Raw genomic sequence first — 22,733 nt, 5'->3', positions numbered from 1 at the left:
TGATGAGAAAAAAAATACTCAGGAAGATGACAGAGCTTCCCAAGACCTTTGTCATGGGTCACAGGTCACAGATGTAGTGAAGAGAGGAGCGAGCATTCGAAACCATTTGTGGAGGCACCTGTTTGGCTCAGACAGATAAGCATCCAAGTCTTAATCCCAGTACAGGTCTTGATCTCAGGGTCCTGAACTGGAACCCCATGTTGGGTCCCGGCTTAGAAGAAAAAAAGAAAAAAGAATAAATAAAAAGAAAAGAAGAAAAAAGAAACCAATGAAGCAGGTATCCCATTGGGTTTTCCTATGCTTATTAAGCAATTACCCTATGCTATGGTATCTCATTGTATACTGATTTCTTTCCCTCATGACTAAGGAGTTGTGTGTCTCTTCATGTACTAGTATTAGAACCAATGATGTGTCTTGTTTTGTGAAGTTTCATTTCGAGTCTTTCAGCCATTTCTTTTATTCTGTTGATTATCTTCTCAGACTAGATGATACCCAATTCTGGAGAAAAGTCCTTTGTCAGAGAGAAACATGCTTCTATACCGTGGCTTCCCTTTATGTTCTCTTGAGGTTGAGAGAAAGATAGATAAATTCATTTTCGTATCCCAGGAAATGATTCATTGCCTCCTTTGAGCTTGCCAATCATATCGTTGATATATTTTTGGGAAAAATCAAAACTACTTATTAAATTTCAGGGTATGAAAGGTCTGTTTTGTATTTTAAACTGTTTCCCCAGGGACGTTGAGATACAATGTCCAAGCAGTAAAGTGTATATAATTAAAGGCCTACGTGTACTAAGTTTGAACATATATGCATCACCCCAGTAGTGGATGTGTCTATTGCCCCACAAGTTTCCTTGTCCTTCTAGCAATTCCTCCCTCCCATTCACACGTGAGGAAAGCATCGATTGGCCTTCTGTTACAGTAGAATTATTTGCAGTTTCAAAGGTTTTCTATTAACGAAATTGTATGCTATGTAGATTATTTTGTTTTGATGTTTTTTGGCTCTGGGGAATTATCAGAGCAAGAGAAAATGTCTTCCCATAGTGTTATGTATGCAAAGAGATTACTCTGCGAAACTGAACAGTATTCCATGAGCTGGATATGTCACAATTTGTGGTGGTCATTCCTCTGTGGATGGAGATGAATGACAATTAGAAATAGACAGTAGCGTCTTGGGGATGTACCTTTTCTTTTTTCATTTGAGTGGAACGGTGATGGTCTATGGTCGGTATAGGTCTAATATTTTGAAGACTTTCCTGACTGTTAGGGTGCCTGGGTAACTGAGTCAGGAAGCATCTGCCATTGATTCGGGCTCAAGTCATGACCTCATTGGTGGTGAGACAGAGCCCCCGGTAGGGCTCAGTGTTCAGCGGGGAGTCTACTTGAGTTTCTGTGCCTCTCCTTCTCCCTCTGCCCCTCCCTCCACTCACTTTTACTCTTTCTGTCTCTAGTCAATCAACCATTAAAAAAAAAAAAAAGAATTTCCAAACTATTTTCTGCAGTGGTTTCAGACTTTAACATTCCCATGCACAGTGTTTGAGAAATCTAGCTCCCGCACCTCCTTGCTACGACTCAGAATGGAGATTCCATTCATTTTTGCCATTTTCATTGGTAGATAGTGGTTTAAATTTGTATTTTCCTAATAACTAATGATATAGTTCGTGCCATGCTCTTACATGCCTTCCATGTGTATTCTTTGCTAAAGTGCTTTTACAAATCCTTAAATTCATTTTATTTTATTTCCTTTTTAAAAGATTTCATTTCTTTCTTTGCAGGAGAGGGAAGGAGAGCAAGAGCGGGGCTGTGGGGTGGGGTGAGGAGGCCAGAGGGAGAGGAGACGCACACTCCCTGCTCAGCGGGAAGACTGATGGAGGGGGGCGGGGATTAGACCCCAGGACCCTGAGATGGTGACCTGAGCCAAAGGCAGCCGCTTCACCAACTGAGCCACCCAGGCAGTTTTCTTTGACCCATTTCAGAGTGGATTGTGTGTCTTCTTCCTATTGACTTTTGAGAGTTCTTTCAATGTTCTCTTAGGAGACCTTCAGCAGATATGGAAATTACACCTAGTTTCTCCTTATGTGTGACATGACTTTGCATTCTCTCACCAATGTCTTCTGAAGCACCAAAGTTTGAAATTGTGATGCAGTCCAGTGTATCAATTTGTTCTTTCATTAATGAGAATTTTGGTATCATTTCTAAGAAATCAATGGCCAGGGCCTCCTGGGTGACTCAGTTGGTGAAGCATCTGCCTTCGGCTCAAGACGTGATTCTGGGCTCTGGGATCCAGCCCTGGGCTGAGCTCCTTGTTCAGCAGGGAGCCTGTTCCTCCCTTTCCCAGTGCTTCTACCCTGTTTATGCTCTCTCACTCTGCTCCATAAAGAAATAAAATCTAAAGAAAAAAAAATAGAAATGCTTCTCAGCAACATTTGGCATTGTCTTTTGTACAGAATCACCCTCATTCGTGGAAAACGGTCTCTGGTTTGGCATACATTGCCCTGCAGACTAATCACATTGATGACCGTTTTATGGGCTTATGAACCATGCATGTGTCTTCTTTGGTAGCACGGGTATCCGAGTCTTATGCTGGCTTTTTATTAACAGTGTGTTCCTTCTGCCCATTCAGTGAGTTCCAGTACCCTTACGTCTTGCGAATGGGAGTCCTCATGAGGTCTTTAATCCGCAAATATTGTCTCCTTCTCGGTGGCTTCTCTGTTCCTTTTCTCAGTGGTAACGTTGGATGCAACAAGGTTGTTCACCTTAAGTTTTCCTCTTCCATATTTTACTCTTGCTCTACTGACAGAACTCTTCACTTAATGCAAAGTCCTGACCATTTTCTATTGCGTAATCACCTTGAATGGTTGCTATGGCTCTTCTCCTTAAGTCTGTGACCATTTTGAGTTCATGGCTGCGAAAGGGGTGGTTTTCAGCAACCACTGTGTGGGAAGTTTGTCCTGCCAGGGGCAAGAGAACTGAGAGGTAACTTGGTTTCTGAGTTAGTCTCCCCCAGGTCTGGAAAGGAGATTTCGCCCTCCTCTACCTATTAACGGACATCTGAATGCCTTTGGGGAGGGGAGTTGAATGGGTCTGGTTGTCATATATGGCACTTACACCTCATTCTCGTGGACTGGGTAACTGGGTGCAAAGTAGCTCCAGGAGCCCAGGGCAGTGCTAGTCAGAGGTGTCTTTAGGAGCACAGACACACTGAGAGCCAGAGAGGATTCCCCGGAAAGGATAAAAGAGATCCCAGGGGATGTGGTATGGTTTCCTACAGGGTCTTCCATCAGTGGGTGGGAAACAGGACTCCCCCACACCAGCAACTCAGGAAACATGCCCAGAGGGAGTAGATCAGATGGAAGGCAATTCCCAGAGTTTGATCTATTTTTGCCAACATGAAATGACGATATGTGCCTGGATATGTACCTGGTGCATGAAAGGACACATGGCTGGCTCAGTCAGTAGAGTGTGCCACTCTTCACCTCAGGGACCCCATGTGGATGATGGAGACTAGCTCGAAAACAAAAACAAAAACACATGCAGAAAATACAAAACACAGCAAAACAAACAATAAAGAAAAAATAAATAGGTACGTGCATCAGGAATCCGGAAATATCCCCCCCGCACCCCCCCGCAAGAAAAGGACTGGGCCAGGGTGATGGGAGGCTCAGTTAGTGAAGCGGCTGCCTTCAGCTCAGGTCATGATTGCAGGGTCCGGGGATCAAGCTCACATGGAGACCTTGCTCGGCAGAGAGCCTGCTTCCCTCTCTTTCCCTCTGCCTGCCACTCTGCTTACTTGTGCTGTCTGTCTCTCTGCCAAATAGTAAATAAAAACTTTTAATAAATAAAGGAAAGAAAGAAAGGAAGGAAGAAGAAAGAAACAAAGAAAGAAAGAAAGAGAAAGAAAGAAAGAAAAAATGTAGGTTGGGGCAGCTTTGTCCTTGCAGATCAAGAGCCATTTTGAGCCCTTGGAGAATCCTAATTGTTGCTATACATTTCCCAAGAAAAACCCAGAGACCGTACGTACCTTTTTAGTATTTGCGGGGTTTCCCATGTGCACTCAGAAGTGCACTGGCCAACTAAAGTCGGCACACTAAGAACAGCAGGAGACCAAGAAACAGAATGTTCCCTGGATGCTCCACATTATTGTCTGCCCTCACTGCAGTCTCACTGGAAATGGGAAAGGGCAATTGAAATCCCTGGTAGTCAACACAGGTTAGGGGAAAAAAAATGGAAGGTTTGGGTGCACAGTTTAAATTACTGTATTCTCGGATTGAACTTGAAGGCAAGTGGAGACCCTGTTGAAGGTTTTCTGGCTTCTGTGGTGGAGATGAGGGCTAACACACAAAAGAGTTGTACTCGTCAGAGTAACTTTGGTAACTTAGTATCTTTCCCATTGACAGAGTTTTCTTTCAATCTTCTGATCCCATGGTCTCCTGCTTGAGTCTACACATATTTGTGCAAGGAAGCTGATGTCAATACCACACATAAAATCTATACCACCAAATGTCACAGTGCTCATTCTTAATGGTACATTGGGCCCATTTCTAAGTGCCTGTAGCTACGTTGTGGCTGACTCCGAAGGCAGCCCATTGTACCATGTGTGCACTTCTCTCTGGCCCCACCTCTAGAGTAAGCAGTGCTTCGGAGCTGTCTCCATTCCTGGGGAAGGATGTGGGTCAGGTAGGAAGTGAAGAGAAATGGAGGGTGGACTAGGCAACAGGAACAGGAAAGGACGCCTATAAGTTGGTTGATTCCAGAGAGGACAATTGCACTGTTTTTTTTTTTTTAATTTGGTTTTTTAATTTGTATTTATTTTTTTAATTTCCTTTCAGTGTTCCAGAATTCATTGTTTATGAGCCACACCCGGTGCTTCATGCAATACATGCCCTCCATAACACCCAACACCAGGCTCACGCAATGTTTTTAAAAAGTATTTTGTTTCCTTATTTGAGAGAGAGTGCTTGAGAGAGCAGGAGTGGTGGCCGGGGGGAGAGTGGGTGAGGGGGAGAAACAGACTCACCACTGAGCAGGGAGCTGGACATGGGGCCTATCCCAGGACCCTGGGATCCTGACCTGAGCCAGAGATTGACACTGAAACAAATGGGTTGATGGGCAGAAGGAGAAGGAGAAAGAAGGCAGATAGAGAGAAAGAAAGAAGGAGGGAAAGAAGGAAAGGAAGAAGGAAGGAAGGAGGGAAGGGAGGATGGAAGGAAGAAAAGAAAGGAAGAAAGAGAAAGGAGGGAGGGAGGAAGAGAGAAAAAAGAAAAGGTAAGAATGGAAGGAAGGTGGGAGGGAGAGGGGAAGCAGGGAGGAAGGGAGAAACAGAAAGAAAGAAAGAGACAGAGAGAGAGAGAGAAAGCGAGAAAGAAGAAAGAGGAAGTACCCAGGTCAATTTTCCTTGTTACCATCTAGTGAAGACCCTGTTCGGAAAACCCGAAAGCTGGTGAGCCCTGGGAGGGCCCCTCTCTGGCATGCTCTCAGGAGGGTGTATCTGATGTGTGGAGAACTATTTAAGGAAACCAAATTTAGAATCCATTGATTAATGTGGCCGCATTTCCTTGAAGAAGTCACATCAGCTATGTAAGCATGGCCATGGGAAATCACCCCAAACAGCTCCATGGTGTGCACCTGGGTGGTTCAGTGGTTAAGTGTCTGCCTTCGGCTCAGGTCATGAGATCGAGCCTCACATCAGGCTGCCTGCTCAGCAGGATGCCTGCTTCTCCTTCTCCCACGCCTCCTGCCTGTGTTCCCTCTCTCGCTGTGTGTCTCTGTCTGTCAAATAAATCAACAAAAGTTAAAACAACAGTTAAAACAAAAGTTAAAAAAAGAAAGCTTAGAGATAATATATGTTTTGTCTGGGTCAGAGCAGGTCCTCCTGTGGGAAGCCGGTTCCTGCCGTTAGTGTTGCCGGGATCTCAGGTGCTTTGCTGCTACCTCAAAATTTGCCCCTTGACAATGTGAGTCAACTTGATATTGGGTACGACTTATGATTTGGGGGACTGACTTAATAATACAACCCTTTATGTCATTCCCATATTTGTTGGATGTGCTCTTATGGAATCCTCTGATGTTTCCTGAAATATAGGCCATCGGCCTAAGTTAAGGCAGGATAATCTGTGCACAGAGTGACGGGTGGATCGTGGATTTTGTGGCCGTGATGGCCAAATCTGTTGCGAGGTAGCTACCAAAACCATGTATCATGCCTCTGCAGGTGCCCATTTGCAACTCGAAAAGCCCCAAGGCATATTGGCCTGCTCCTTTGTGGTCCTCGTCATCAATTTCCTGGAAGTTCAGGAGCAAAACAGCTCTCAATCTCTTTTTGAAGTTTTTATTTATGTGGTTGACAGTGATACAGAGAGAGAGAGAGAGAGAGACTCCAAGGAGGAGAGCAGCAAGGGAGAGGGAGAAGCAGGCTCCCTGCCGAGCAGGGAGCAGAATGTGGGGCTAGATCCCAGGACCCAGGGGCCATGATGTCAGCTGAGGCCAGACGCTCAACTGACTGAGCTACGCAGGCACCCCCTCAGCTCTCACTAAATCCCAAACCTCATCTATCATAATTCAGTATCTTGTTTGACACAATTTCCACGAGGCAGGGTCTGCAACTCAGGGGCAATTATCTGAAAGCCGTCGAGGGAACGGGGTCTGGCGCTCTCGAGGAGAAATGACCCCTAATCAGAAGACAGATCAGTCATCTGAAAATAAGGCAGGGCGGGCACAGATGTGAGAACCACCAGATATGGAGATGAAACCAGTTATTGTAATAGTTTTCCATCACTTGAAAATGAAAAATAGATCAATGGAAAATATGAACAAGGCCCTATCTATCTTTAAGAGAGGAAAACGACGATGTCTGAAAGGCAGTGTACTGCAAGCGATTGACGGCATTAGAAGATGCAGATTAAGAATATTGATAGGTCCGTATTGACTCTGTAGATCTCTCTGTAGCGTTGCCGTAGGAACTACAGTAAATCATCCATACATGCACACAGTGGCTTTTCCCACGAGGTCTTTCCTCGCCTCCAGCAGTGTTTTACACTTTTCAGCGAACAAGTCTTGCTTCTCCTACAATGAACTGATGCCTGGATATTTTACTGTTTTTGGTGCTACTGTCAGTGGGATTGCTTTCTTAATTTCCTGCTCAGTTTGTTCCGTGGCAGTGCACAGAAACACAAGTGATATTTGCATAGATAGTACCCTGCAACCTTATGGAATGTGTGTATGGGCTCTAATATGTTTGTGTGTGGATGCTTTGAAATTTTTCTATATTTAAGCGTGTCCTCTGTCAATAGAGATGCAGGTTGACCCTTGAAGAATTGCAGGGTTGAGGGTGCTGACTCTCAAGGAAAAAGACTCTGTGTATAAGTTTTGGCTTCCCATGACTGAGCTACTGCTAAGAGTCACCTGTTGACGGGAAGCCTTACTGAAGACGTAAAGAGGCGATTACGAGCTCTTCTGCAAGTTCTGTGGATTCTATACTGTATCCATCAATCAGAGTAAGATCATATGATAGTTGTTTTTCTCCGATTGACTTATTTCACTAAGCATGATACGCTCTAGTTCCATCCACGTCGTCGCAAATGGCAAGATTTCATTTCTTTTTTTTTTTTTTTAAAGATTTTATTTATTTGCTAGAGAGAGAGAGTACACACAAGCAGGCAGAGAGGCAGGCAGAGAGAGGAAGAAGCAGGCTCCCTGCCGAGCAAGGAGCCCGATGCGGGACTCGATCCCAGGACCCCAGGATCATGACCTGAGTCGAAGGCAGTGGCTTAACCAACTGAGCCACTCAGGCGTCCCAAGATTTCATTTCTTTTGATGGCTGCATAGTATTCCATTGTGTATATATACCACATCTTCTTTATCCATTCATCTGTTGATGGACATCTAGGTTCTTTCCATAGTTTGGCTATTGTAGACATTGCTGCTATAAACATTCGGGTACACGTGCCCCTTCGGATCACTACGTCTGTATCTTTAGGGTAAATACCCAGTAGTGCAATTGCTGGATCATAGGGTAGTTCTATTTTCAACATTTTGAGGAACCTCCATGCTGTTTTCCAGAGTGGTTGCACCAGCTTGCATTCCCACCAACAGTGGAGGAGGGTTCCCCTTTCTCCGCATCCTCGCCAGCATCTGTCATTTCCTGACTTGTTAATTTTAACCATTCTGACTGGTGTGAGGTGATATCTCATTGTGGTTTTGATTTGTATTTCCCTGATGCCGAGTGACGTGGAGCACTTTTTCATGTGTCTGTTGGCCATCTGGATGTCTTCTTTGCAGAAATGTCTGCTCATGTCCTCTGCCCATTTCTTGATTGGATTGTTTGTTCTTTGGGTGTTGAGTTTGCTAAGTTCCTTATAGATTTTGGATACTAGCCCTTTATCTGATATGTCGTTTGCAAATATCTTCTCCCATTCTGTCAGTTGTCTTTTGGTTTTGTGAACTGTTTCCTTTGCTGTGCAAAAGCTTTTGATCTTGATGAAATCCCAATAGTTCATTTTTGCCCTTGCTTCCCTTGCCTTTGCCGTTGTTCCTAGGAAGATGTTGCTACGGCTGAGGTCGAAGAGGTTGCTGCCTGCATTCTCCTCAAGGATTTGGATGGATTCCTTTCTCACATTGAGGCCCTTCATCCATTTGGAGTCTATTTTCGTATGTGGTGTAAGGAAGTGGTCCAATTTCATTTTTCTGCACGTGGCTGTCCAATTTTCCCAGCACCATTTATTGAAGAGGCTGTCTTTTTTCCATTGGACATTCTTTCCTGCTTTGTCGAAGATTAGTTGACCATACCCGCACTTCTTTTTTCTCACTTTCCATTTGAAAGATATTGAGGCCGAGTCTAGAATTCTATCCCTCTGCCTGGGGCCACGCCTGCATTTTGCCAGCAGGGAGGAGCAGGGACAGATGGGAGGTCACCTCAGCCCCAGAGTCTCGGATCAGCACCCATAGGGATAGAAAGACTAGCAGGAGCCCTTGCTCTTTGCACACCCGTTCCGACTGGAAGGACCACAGTGTCCCCAGAGGCCCCTGTACGGAGTGCTCAGGGCTTTGGAGCTGCCCCCAGCAAGAGGCCAGAGGTAATCTCTCCCTCTCACCTTCCCAACTTCTCTCTCTCTTGCCCTCCACACTCCATGTTGCCAAGCCCCCCCAATCCCCCTGCTCCTTGTCAGCATTCCAAGGACATGCCTCTCCCTGCCACCAGCATCCCAGGCTGAGGCTATGGAGCTCTTCTGGTTGGGGAGCTCAGTGCTGTTCCAAGTGTTGCCCTCTAGATATTTCTCCCACGCTTGCTTGAATCTAAATCAGCTGCCTGTCACAGACTTGTAAACGTTTTTGCCAACAAGAAAATAGTGGAGGGGCGTCTGGGTGACTCAGTGGGTTATGCCTCTGCCTTCGGCTCAGGTCATGATGTCAGGGACCTGGGATCGAGTCCCGCATCAGGCTCTCTGCTCGGCAGGGAGCCTGCTTCCTCCTCTCTCTCTCTCTCTCTCTCTCTCTCTCTGCCTGCCTCTCTGCCTAATTGTGATCTCTGTGCCTCAAATAAACAAATAAAATCTTTAAAAAGAAGCAGAAGAAATAGAAAATCGAGGACGTTGTGTGTGCATGTGTGTGTGTATGTGTATTGCCTTTGAAATCATAAGGTGCTGGATCAGGAATCTGGAGTTCCTTCCCTCAGGAAAGGATAGGGGAATGATCTTGGTCCTTGCAGATCAAGAGCCATTCTGAGCCTTGAGAGAATTCTAAATGTTGACTGACACTTTCCAAGATCAACCCAGACACCCTATACTTTGGGCATTTGTTGGGTTTCCCATGTGTGGTCAGAAATCCCCTGTCTGGCAAAAGGTGGCACACTAAGTACCGAAGTAGACCAAGAAAGAGAATCTTCCCCGGATGACCACATTACTCTCTGCCCTCCCTGCAGTCTCTCTGAAAATGGGAGTGGGCAATCGAAAGACCTTGCATTGAGTAGAGGATGGGAAAAAAGGTGGAACATTGGGGTAACCGTTCAACTGATTATATCCTTAGACTCTATTTGTGGGCACGTGGAAACTCTACTGAACAGTTTTGTGGGCTATGCCCATGGGTAGGAGGGGTGAATGGAGACTGCGATTACACAACTCAGTATAATTTAATACCATAATATCTTTCCCACTTCACATGGTTTTTCTTCCATTTTGTCTGATGCCAGGCATGAATCTAAACATATGTGTAAAAAGTTTATATCAGAAAAGGTGTACAAAACCCACACCACTAAATTTGGTGGTACTATTTCCTCATGGTGCTCTAGACTGGCTTCTGACTGCACGTCGCCACATCATGGCTGACTGTGAATGCAGCCCCTTTCTAGGTATGTGTGTCCTTGGCATTGCCCCCCTCCCCCCGCAGGTTAAGCAGTCCCTCTGAGCTGGGTGTGTCTCTGGGGGAAACATGTTGGTCCAATAGGTAAGATCGGGAAATGGGGGGATGGGGAGCCAGCAGCAACAAAGCATGCTCATAAGTGGGTGGGTTCCAGAGAGGAGTGTGCTGTGTCCTCTAACAATATGCATAGCTCTCTGTCAGAATTCTGGCACTGATGAAAGAGCAATGCTGGGAGAAACCAGTGTACCCTTTGTCAGGAAATAAGCTTGAATTCCTGCTGATCTATCAGCTGTGCCTAAAAACTCCCCCTAGACAACTTGGGGAAGAGAGGAGAAACTGTGTTCCTTTTAGGTGTTATGATTTCCCTTCATGGGAGCTGGCCAGGGAAAGAAATGTATTAAGGCTGAGTATCTGGGAGAAGATATTTGCAAAGGACGTATCAGATAAAGGGCCAGTATCCAAAATCTAGAAAGAACTTATCAAACTCAACAGCCAAAGGACAAATAATCCCATCAAGGAATGGGCAGAGGACCTGAACAGACATTTCTGCAAAGAGGACATCCAGATGGCCAGCAGGCACAAGAAAAAGTGCTCCACGTCACTCGGCACCAGGGAAACACAAATCCAAGCCAGAATGTGATACCACCTCACGCCAGTCAGAATGGCTAAAATAAACAAGTCAGGAAATGACAGATGCTGCAGGATGTGGAGAAAGGGGAACCCTCCCGCTCTTTTAGTGAGAATGCAAGCCGGTGCCACGACTCTGGAAAACAGCATGGAGGTTCCTCAAAAAATGGAAAAAGGAGCTACCCTATGATCCAGCAATTGCACTACTGGGTATTTACCCTAAAGATAAAAATTTCGTGATCCAAAGGGGCATGTGCACCAAATGTTTATAGCAGCAGTGCTCACAATAGTGAAACTATGGAAAGAACCTTGATGCCCATCAACAGATGAATGGGTGAGGAAGAGGTGGTATACAAGAATATATATATGTATACTTATATATGTGTATAAGTATATATATATGTATACTTATATATGTGTATAAGTATATATGTATGTATGTATATATGTGTACATATGCATATGTATACGTATATATACACACACAGACACATACATATATATTGCACAATGGAATACTATGCAGCCATCAAAAGAAATGAAATCTTGCCATTTGCAATGACATGGACAGAACTAGAGGGTATTATGTTGAGCGAAATAAGTCAGTCAGAGAAAGACAGTTATCATATGATCTCCCTGATATAAGGAATTAAGAGCAATGTGGGTGGGTTCCGGGGGGGGGGGGGTAGGGAAGGAAACAATGAAACAAGATGGGATCAGGAGAGAGTCCAACCATAAGAGACTCTTAATCTCACAAAAGAAACTGAGGATTTCAGGGGTGAGGTTTGCAGGGAGAGGGTGGTTGAGTGATGGACATAGGGGAGGGCACGTGCTATGGTGAGTGCTGTGAAGTGTGTCAACCTGGCGATTCAGAGACCTGTATCCCTGGGGCTAATAATAAATTGTATGTTAATAAAAAAAATAAAAAATAAATTAAAATATGGATAAAGGACCTGAATAGATATCTTTCCAAAGGATCATGGAAATGCAAGTCAAAACTGCAATGAAATATTATTATGTCCCAGTTAGAGTTGCTAATATAAGAGAGAAAAAAGATAACCAGTGTTGGCAAGGTTGTGGGGAACACGGAACCCTTGTGCACTGGTAGAAACGTAAATTGATACAGCCATTTTTTTTTTTTTCCAAAAAAGAAGGAAACTAAAATTATCCTGTGATGCAGCAATTCCAGTTTGGGGCATATATCCAAAGGAAATGAAAGAGGATCTCAAAGAGATATCTGCACCCCATGTTCACTTCAGCATTGTGCACTGTAGCCAAGACACTGAAACAACCTACGTGTTACATGGGTGAGGAAAATGTGGGTCATGGACATGAAAAGTCTAGCAAAAAGAATCTAGTCAATGATATTGTAATACCAGGCTATAGTGACCGATGAGGATTACACTTATTGTGTAATATTGAGTAGTGTATATAATTGTCAAATCACTGTGCCGTACACCCGAAACTAATATAAGATTGTATGTGCATTACACTTTAATGTGAAAGGAAATGTGAATATCATTTGGTCGTGGAAAAGAAGGAAATTCTGCTGTTTGGGTCAACATGGATGTAGCTGCAGGACATTATATTCAGTGAAAAAAGCCAGAGAGAGAAAGACAAATACTGTGTGCTATCATCTAATCTATACATGGACTTTTAAAAAAATGAAGAAGTGAACTCACAGAAACAAATAGTTTCTGTGATGATGATGGTTACCAGTGGCTGGGAGGTGGGGCATATGGGGAGATATTGGTCTAAGGGTAAGAACATTCAGTTATAAGATGAATAAGTTATGAGGGTCTAAGGGACAGCATAGTGACTCTAGTTATAATACTGTATTGTGCCCTTGAAACTTGCTAAAGGAATAGATCTTAAGCTTGTTGACAAAAAAAAAAAAAAATCAGGTGATTGTGAGGTGATGTGTTCATTAATTTGATTGCAGTAATCATTTTATAAGGAATATGTACATTAAGTCATCAGATTGTACACTTTCAATATATGTAGTTTTATATGCTCATTATACCTGCAAAAATCTGGGAAAGATATTTGCAATGGTAAATACTAGGTTATGAGAATTTTACCACAATTAAATATAAATAATAAAAGTAATGCTTCCAGTTGGTAAAACAACCAACCAACCAGACACGCCCATTAGGCGGGGCCCTTCCTTGTTACCTCCTCCCTTCTCCAAGCCCTCCAGGCCCACAGCTTGCCCCGCCCATCCCACCCTGCTGGCCAATGGCCAGCCCTCGGCCAGGTAGGAAGTGCTGTCAACATCCCTTGGGGTTTGGGCCTCCTGAGACTTCTGAGACCTCACTTGGAAGTGCCACGTTGAAAACTAGCTCTAGAAAATGAAACCTGTGATAGTAGGAAGAAGAAGAACAACCAAAAGACTGGTGGAATAACGCGAAGGGTATAAGCGGGGAATCGGAGCCCAAATTCTAAGAGAACAAATGGAGAAGACAGACAGACCCAGAAGGTGTGTGTGGTAAGTCCAGGTGTGAGGAAGAGGGTTTGCAGCGGCCCAAGAGATGGGATGCCAAGTGTCCCGCTCAGCAGGGGGAAGGCGTGGGGACCAGCATCCCACAGGGTCATGGGAAGAGGGAGGGAGGGGAGGGCCCGAAAGGAGACCCCACAGAGCCCGCCTAGTCCTGAATACCTTGGCGGCCCCTGGAGGCATGAACCCTGGGAGCTCGGCCTTTGCCCCAGATTCCAGAGGAATGCAGTGGGGGCAGCATACAGTTCAGTAGGGTGGGGTGGTGGGTTCTTGGCAGCGAGTGATCCCTGAAGCAAATGTAGCGTTTCTTACTGCAGCCTGTCATCTTGCCTCCCACTCAAGATCCCGGTTCTATGATACCACATGGCTGTCGTTTCCCTGACATGATTTTTGAGCTCAGTGTCTGCTGAGCTGATGCACTTAGACAAGGAGGAAGAGTCCAGAGTGGCAGCTTGGGGCTAGAGATGGCAGAGAGGACCTGCCTCTGGTTGGGTCATCAGAGAGCACACTCCTCTGTTAAGGGGAGGGTTGGAGCTTCCAGCCCAGCCGGGAATACCAGCTTGGAACTGATACTAGACCTTCTTAAGCTATACTGTGCAGCACATTCTCTCTTAGCTAGCTTCTATTCTAACATCCTCAGTGGCGATTTTGTTTTGATTCTTCCGTAATTTTTAAAAGATTTTCTTCATTTATTTGAGACAGAGAGCGAGACGGAGCCCCAGTGCAAGCCTGCAAGCGGTGGGAATAGGCCAAGGGCAAGGGAAAGGGAGAGAATCGGAAGAGGTCCTTTCACTGGGCCCTGTGGGGACCCTGAGATCATGACCTGAGCGAAACTAAAAGTAGGAGGCTTAACCAGCTCAGCCTGCAAGGTGCTGCATATTTTTAAACATTTTGTCAAGATTTTATGTTGAAGTGATCTCTGTACCCAATGTGTGGCTCCAACTCTCAACCCTGAAGTCAAGAGCACTCCTCTGTGTCAACCAGGGCTGGGAAAATCTGCCTGAACACCAAGGTTCGTGCTCATTACTAATGGCATCGGTAGAAAGGGTATTTTTATTATTTTATTTTATTTAAATGTATATCATATTCTTTATTTTATTTTATCTTAATTTTATTAATTTCATTTAATTTTCATTTTCATTTTTTCCTGTTTAAGGATTCAAACAAGTTCTGTGTTTCTGGAGCCTGGGCATCTCATAGATAGTATTACCTTTATTTCTGAGGCTGGGTTTTGAGAGCTGTTCATTCCTGGGATGCTGGTGTTCATTCCTGTCTGTTGAATTTCCAGGAACACATTTGTCATTGACCTCGCTAGCTTTTTTACTCCTTGCGGACAGAAAGAACACACCCTAAGGTCTCAGTAAGAGGACCTTTTCTAGGATTTGGACTTTGGGGAGGTGATGTCGGGGAGCCTGGAAAGAGGCGGGGTTTGATCTCTACTGAACACTATTAGCACTGGCAATTCTATGCTTGTAGTAAAGAAGTCATAGTCTTTCCCTATGAAGAGAGACGATGTTTGGGTTGTAGGTTGCACTGTGACCTTGTTTTTGTCTCTCCTGAACAATATTGTCAGATGGCCTTGTTTAGTCTCATTTGATCAAGGTCTCCAAGCAGCTTTGTCTGAGGTTGATATTCTGCAAGCATAATTATTTATTTCAAACATGAGAAAATACAGAAAATACAGGCTGGGATTGTCTGTTGCGGGTGTCAGAGGCTGGCCTTGTTCACTCTCCCTAGAAATCCCTAAAACAGAAGGAGAAAAGAGAGAGCTCAGATCTTAGAGCTGTAGCTGTAGCTGCAAACCTGACTGGGAAAGTGTGATTTGACTAAGCGTCTTGAGTGTCCTGCGTCTCAGTTTCTCAAATTCACAATGACTCAAAAGGCCTTGTTCCTGAATGGGTTGTCCCAGGTGTGAAATCGATAGTTGAGGAATATTGATCAGAGCCAGAGGCCCCGATGGTGGTACACAGCGCTTTCGTGGTTTCCCACCCCTCCTGGGCTATCAGGTCAAGAAGAGCAGGTACAGAGCAGGTGCTCTCCTGTCCAGCCTGGGTCCTAGAGTCACCTATGGCTTCATTATATTTACATGGTGGTTTCAGTCCCCCAGTGGGGGCAGATCGGAATGACAGGTCCAGGACAAATTTGGTTAGGGCCCAACCTGCCCCTACTGACCAGTAGGTTGAGTTCCTTAGATGATTGGAGACAACCTCAGTTGAGACCACCTTAGCTATGACCCATAATCTGTGAGACAGGAAAAGAAAAGACACTCCTAACCCAGATACATTTGCCATCCCGAGGCCTTCCTGCTCTCCCATCCCGGGGTGTACTTACAGTAGTTCACCCGGGATTGTAAACCGACTGAGTATAACCTGTAGGAGTGTAGAATTGTGGCAAAAGCATACTCCAGGGAAAAGTCCTTCTGCCATTTTTGTTTTAAGAGTGGAATCTTGATTGACCCGTGTCCCCTGGTATTCAGAGGTGGGTTTCTGGAGGGTGTGTGAGGAGCCTGGACAGGGAAGTTTGCAGCCAAGGCCTGGGAGGGGGCTCTGCTGCTCTCAGCTGGTGGGGGAAATTCTCCTAATTTCTGTGGGCCTCAGTTTCCCCATGTGTAAGGTACAGTTGCTATTCCAAGTCCCCAGAGTCCCTTCCCGCTCAGTGTCTGCGAGTGCACGAGGGACTGAGGTGCCTTTTGTGGAGCCCCGGGGACTGTAGCCGAGACCTGACTTGGTCCCTTCTCTGTGCGTCTCCCACCGGAGCCAGAGCTGAGTCCACACCGCAAACAGAGAACGGAGAGAGGAGCTGGAAGACAGGATATCAGCAAGTTTGGAAGATGAGAATCACACAAAGAAGAGCAAGGCCATGGTGGAGCAGGTGGTTGCCCGAGGAGGGAAGAATAAGCACAAGTGGAGCCCAGAAACCTGAAGGGAAACCGAGGAATGCCTAGGGCAGCATCGAACGCTGCTGGGAGCAGCGTGAGCTGAGCAGGGAGGACTCAGAGAGTTACGTAGTCCACAGTGAGCCTGTGCCCCTGTGCCCCTGCCACGGAGCCCCAGCAGACGGATCGGGATTTGTTTGTACTGCTGGAGAACTGTACCAGATCCCAGAGGAGGAGGAGGTGCCCATGAGGCTGTGCCGCAGACCCCGAGCTTCAACCTTGGAGCTGCCCTTATGGTGGATGTCTTCCAAGTAAGTGTGGGCTGAGGGGGATCAGTGACATTTGAATTAGAGTTGCAGAGGTCCACCCTTACTGCAGACTATTGTTGTAAGGTCAGAAACGAGCACAGGAGGGGGCTCTTGCCTCTGAGACAGTGATACCAGTAATATTCTTTGGAATCTATGGTGGTAAAGGGCTTTATGCACAATATATTTTGTGTATATGTTCAGGGTCTCATTTTCCTTCGTCTGTGTTAAGAACGTGGAATCTGACATCAAGAAGATTTCACTGCGGAGGTGAAGCAGTGAGTGGGAGAATGCCAACAAAATCTTGTAGCCTGTGGGGATCTCAGTCGCTTGAGAGTCTGCCTTCCGCTCATGTCCTAACCCCAGGTCCCCGGGATCAAGTCCCATGGTGAGGGGGAGGGGCAGGGGGCTCCCTGCTCAGCAAAAGGGCTTGGGGGCTAGGCCAAGTACCTCAAATCCTAATGACAGGGTGAGCCTTTGAGAAGAATCCAAGGGGACCGTCCCTTCTTCATCAGAGCTCACCGGGAGGGCATGGACCGGGACATCGAGAGTGTGGTGCGGCTCCTCTTTAAGGAAGGGGATTTGTTGCCTCCTGAGAGAAAGCAGAGAGCATTCCTACAGGACATTCGGGCCAGGACTGCAGTGGAGGTTTGAGACTTTCGACCACTTCTATTGGATCAGGGAAGGAATGTCTCTGAGAGCTTCCTCAGTGCTTGGCTTGGTCCTTGGAGCCATGAACACAGAGGTCAATACAACATCATCGCAACTGTCACAGGGCTTTCAGTCTAGTAAGCAGAAGTGATGAGAAGTGGGGGGCGTGGTGAGTTCCTGGGAGGTAGTGGCCAGTGCTGCCTGGGGAATGACATCAGTGATTGTCCCGGTCTCTCACCGTGTTTTTGCCCTTTCTTGGCCCAGGGACCCGAGAATCCTATCTTGGAACCCAGGGACTGCAACCAGATTTCCACTCCTCAGGACACTGCCTGCCAACACCTGGGTTCCATGGTGGCCCAAAGTAGCTGATACTTCCCAGGTCTCCGGAGGAAACTGCTGGTATCGGTGGCTCCCGTCTCTGTCTTGGCCAGCTGGAGAAATCGAGGCAAGTTCACAAAGTCTAATAGGGGCATCCTTGCCCTAATGATCAGCGATGTTGTGCCTTTGTCTCTGAGAACTTCGATGCTTTCCAGACTTCAGTATTCTCTCTTCATATAAAAATAATGTAAAGAGGGGTGCCCGGGTGGCTCAGTCGTTGAGCCTCTTTCTTCAGTTCAGGTCTTGATCCCAGGGTCCTGGGATGGAGCCCCACCTCGGGCTCCCTGCTCAGCGGGGAGCCTGCTTCCTCCTCACCCATTGCCTCTGCTTGTGTTCCCTCTGTCACTGTATCTCTCTCTGACAAATAATGTAATTGAAGTCTTCAAAAAATGTGAATAGTGGCCAGATTGTAGATCAAGTAACTAAAGTGAAAAGGGGTGAAGGCAACTTCCAAGCTGCACTGAGAATGTGCAGAAGCTCTTACAACCGAAGATGAATACCACAAATCGCTTTTACTTTGTGTAACTTCTTTCTATAGTCATTGGGGAATAGGCCATGTAGGTCTGCCACTCCATCCTGTTAACATCCCTTAGATACTTCGAGGTCATTTGCATTTCCATGGACGCCTTTGGATCAGCTGACAGACTTAATTCATTAGTATAATAGACTCTAGATCCCGCTGTCTCATTTCAAATGGCAAGATTTTATCCTTTTCTATGGCTGAATAATACTCCTTGGTATAAATATACCACAGTGTCTTCACCAGTCATCTGTGGATAGACATCTGGGCTCCTTCCAGAATTTTGTTTTGCATGTATTCCTGCTTCTAGTGCTTATGTATTTCTGAGAGTAAATATCCAGGAGTAGGACTGTTGGATCATAGGGGAGTTGTGTTTCTACGTTTTTGAGGAACCATCATACCGTCGTCCACAATGGTTCTACCGGTTTGTGTTCCCAGCACTATGGCAAGAGGGTTCCCTTTTCTCCACAGGCTTGCCCACACTTGTTGTTTCTTATCTTTTGGATTTTAGCCATTCTGACGGGTATGAGTGGCTATCTCGTTCATTTTCTTTGTTGCTTGTTTTGTTTTGTTTTGTTGCTTGTGTTTTCTGTTGTTGTTTTTTAAGATTTTACCTGCTTATTTGAATTAGAGAGCATGAATGGGGAGGAGCCAGAAAAGGGGAAGCAAGCTCCCCACTGAGCAGGGAGTCTGATGAGGGACTCGATGCCAGGGAGACGTGGTCCCTATGACATAATCAGAACAGCAAGGAAAGCAACTTACACATAGAGGGTTCATTTAGGAGTCATGGATGTTAAATTCTTGAGGAACCTCCGTACTGGTTTCCAGAGTGGCTGCACCAGTTTGCATGGCCCCCGGGAGTGTCAGAGGGTTCCCCTTTCGCTGTACTCTTGCCACAATCTGTTGTTTCCTGAGTTGTTAACTGTTGGCATTCTGACTGATGGGAGGAGGTATCTCGCTGTGGTTTTGATTTGTCTTTCCCTGATATGGCACTCTATTTTCAACACTCCGTAAAACTGGTTGTGCAAGTATTTTGTATTCAGCGAGGATGTCCTCGTATGCAGGCAGTAGAAAAAGAGTATTGAATATGGAACATTCCTGGAGTCCTCATTGCATCACTAGGAGTCCTTTGAAGGTGAACGTCCCCCAATGAGAGATGGCAGAGGAAACGCTGACTTTCCAACAGCTGGTCACTGTTGAATAGACTTAATGGCAATTGTACGACAAAACTCTGGGAGTGGAGTAGGTGGGAAAAATAGGATGTAAACAACATCTGTTTCGCTGGGTGCAAACAATAGTATACCAAGAGCCAGGCTGCTACAGAACGAAAGAGAAAATACAATAATGTCAAAAGTTTGAGGTTGAGAGATCCCTTCCCACTTAGTAACTGAAGGGAGAAAGTTTGGCAAGCTAATAGGGAACCAAACATGTCCACAGACTTTCAGGGCAATGCTCAGCCCTACGTATATGACCTTCCTAAAGAGCAGACTGGCACATAAGCACACCGGTGCGCGTGCAGAAAAGAAAACAAGTACTTCAGAGAGACAAACACAGAAGCATTTCCTCCCCGTAGGGTAAGTGGAGCCTAAAGGTGATGGAGACTCGGTCTAACTCTGACGATGAGAACCAAGAACATTCCCATGACCGTATGTCCAGATCCTCCAAATCACCATGATAGTAAGAGATTAGGTATCCAATGTCAATCATTCACAAGTTCATAGTGATTATCCGAACCCAAAACTTTAATGATATAGAAGGGGGACAGAATGTTCTTTTCCACAGTGCAGTGCCAGCAAATACACATTGTATAGATATCCAAAGGTTAGATTTCTTCCAATGTACAAACACAGATAGGGTTATGAGGTACCACAGGGATCCTTAAAAGATTGCAACATTGTAGAGAAAGATGTTAAGAGAAGAGGCTCGTCTCCCATCCTCAGAGTCCACCACATACCAGATTCCTAATTTTAGAAAGCAAAGTATGTGTCTTGCTGTGAACAGATCTATCTGATAGGCGCTCCCTAGCAAAGTAAGCAAAGCTGCTCTCACAAGAATGGTGACGGGCAAACTGGACCCTCTTGGTCTCCGGGTAGGCTGAGCTGGGACACACGCAGCATTAACCGTGGAGCGTCCTGGCCAAAGGCACAGGCTGAATTTAATCAGGAGGAACTGATCAGACAACTTCAGAATGTAGGCCATTAAGCTAGACACCTGGCCTGTCCCCTACAAACAAAGAAATGTCACCAGCACCAGAGACAGCCACCTATGGTGAGGAGATATTTTGGGTTCCAAAGGAATAAGAAAATACAGCAACACATTCTTTTAGTCCTTTGGAACCCAACCTATCTCTCCTCCATGTTGTTGTCTCTGATTTGTGGTGACACGGATTGGTGAAGAAAGACAGACCCGCCATCTGGTTCAATGGTCTGCATCCTGAAGCTGTCTGATAACTCCCTCATGCTCAGATTCAGGCTGAACCTCTCCGGCAAGAACACGGCGTAGTTAATGCTTTCTGCTTCTAGCGCAGCCCAGTTGGTGGCCCAGAATGTCCAGTTTGACATGTGGCCTCTTCCCGTGGTGCTGCTGACTCCGGTTCTCTGCAGGATGGAATGGAGATCAGCAAGACTGAAGGTCTCTGGAAACAGGGTATGATCTAGGCAGGCATTGGTCTCCTGAGGGGTTTATCACAACGGGAGCTGAAGGGCTAGAATCTCTCCCCTCCAGTGGGTCTTTCCCAGTAAAAATCATGGAGAACGGCTTGTGATTGTGATGTGGATTGTCAGCAAAAGGTCCCTCCTGTGGTCTGTTTGGGCTTTAACTCGATGTGCTGCTTTAGATTTCCTTTCATCAAGTGGAAAATGAAGGGGTTTTAGGATGAGGTTTCCGGATGGGGTTTTCATTCACACGAGGCATCTCTTTTCTTGGTTTCTGAAGTATTTGGCATCTGAGAGAGGGAAAGAGAGAGAAATTCAATGTGAGTCTTGGGCAGATGCTGGTGGCTGAGCCTGGAGGGGTGGCGGCCTGGGCACAGAGGCCAGGAGCAAGCTGAAGGCCTCTCCAGAAGAGCAGCCGCAGGGGGAGCCGCACCCAGGCAGAGGGGGAGTTGAGAGCCCCAAGTCAGAAGTAATAATTTCACTAAACTGATAGCCTGTGTTGGAGGATCCAGGGACCCCTGGGCTCCCCCAGCAGGGGCTAATGATGTCCCAGCTTAAAGCTGCTGTGAGCTTCTGCCAGATCCCAACATCCTCCTCCTCTGCAGCCACTTCACCCTTGAGCCCCTCCATCAGAAGCCAAGTGATGGCTTTCTGACGCATCCCGGGGAGGTGGGCACGTAGCACGCACCCCGCGCATTCCGAGACAGACCGCTGCAGGAAGCAGGGGACCCGTGGCAGCCAAACACATGCCCTTTTCACCCTTGTCCCAGTCTTCTGAAAAGGAGGCCAGCCTTTGGGATGAGTCCTAGACTGCGAGAGCCAACAGGGGCCTCTGCGTATCTCTAACTTCTTTTCTGCCCTGTGCAGAGGAGCAGCTGTGACCCCAGGGGCCAAGGACCCCTGAAAGATAAGTGACCTGTGACTGAGAACCCTGGGCCGAAAACCAGGCTCAGGCCCTGTGCAAACCTTTGTGGGGAGGGAGAGGATAGCACCTGATCGGTAGGTGGGGGCAGGCAGTAGATACTGTTGGTCACTTTTCGCCTCACAGGAACAAGCCCAAAGGTGCTGAGGGAAGAACCCAAGACGGAGAAAGCCCAAGGGGAATTCACAAAAGGACAGCCTGGGTATTCTCAGGGACATGTCATTTTCCCTCAAGGACAACAATGTTCTCTGAGTGTCATCTCACACAGGATAGACCTTGGGGCATTTGTAGGGATAGTTGAGTAAGTATAAGCTTCACCAAACTGTAAAGCGCACATGGAAAAGGATTAACGTTTGCTTTCTTGATTCTCATCCCTTTTTTCCCCAACTTTCCATAAGCATAGAGCCTCTCCGTTCTTCCAATTGTGTTCCGAAGGGCCTGCAAATGGATCTGTCGGAGAAGGAGACCTGAGATTGTTTCCTGAGATGTTGTAGAATGACACCATAGGATTATTTTCTTTCAATTTGTAGTGAACCTGTCAGGTGGCTGGGAAGTCCTCGTAGTAACTTGGTGAAGTGTGGTTTTTATCACCATAGGAAGCAAGAAACCTGAAATTCCTAGACCTCGATCAGGGAAGGGATCATGTATTGGAGACTGGGTTTCTATGCAATATTCCTTTCTCACTGTATCGGTATTATAGGGGCTGAGGAGAAGCCTGACTCCAGCCGGTCCCGGGTGGCCCTCCCACCTGAGACGCGGGTTCTCATTCCATTTTGTCATGGTGGCTCTTTCTTGTCAGTTTCAATACTTCTTATTCACATGGAGAAGTTGAGGGTTGTGTGTCCCCCTAGCTCAGATTGCCTGAATGTCCCAAGAGGAGAATGCTTGTGCAAGTGACTCATTCAGACAAAACGTTCCCGGGAGAACGAGGCTTGGAATTGGAGAAGTGGGGAAG

The 22,733-nt window shown here is 46.2% G+C and overlaps 1 protein-coding gene across 1 annotated transcript in view; it reads right to left on the bottom strand.

The window, feature by feature from the left end:
• Window positions 1-22,733, bottom strand: part of LOC123952905 (neuroblastoma breakpoint family member 12-like) — a 166,088-nt gene that overhangs the window by 122,168 nt on the left and 21,187 nt on the right. Inside the window, exon 9 of the mRNA XM_046022588.1 lies at window positions 16,552-16,670. Coding sequence (XP_045878544.1) covers window positions 16,552-16,670 — 119 coding nt within the window. The remainder of the gene's footprint in view (window positions 1-16,551; window positions 16,671-22,733) is intronic.

Source organism: Meles meles, chromosome 1 (genome assembly GCF_922984935.1).
Source record: "Meles meles chromosome 1, mMelMel3.1 paternal haplotype, whole genome shotgun sequence".
Lineage (NCBI taxonomy): Eukaryota > Metazoa > Chordata > Mammalia > Carnivora > Mustelidae > Meles > Meles meles.
This window is presented reverse-complemented; position numbering and strand designations above follow the sequence as displayed.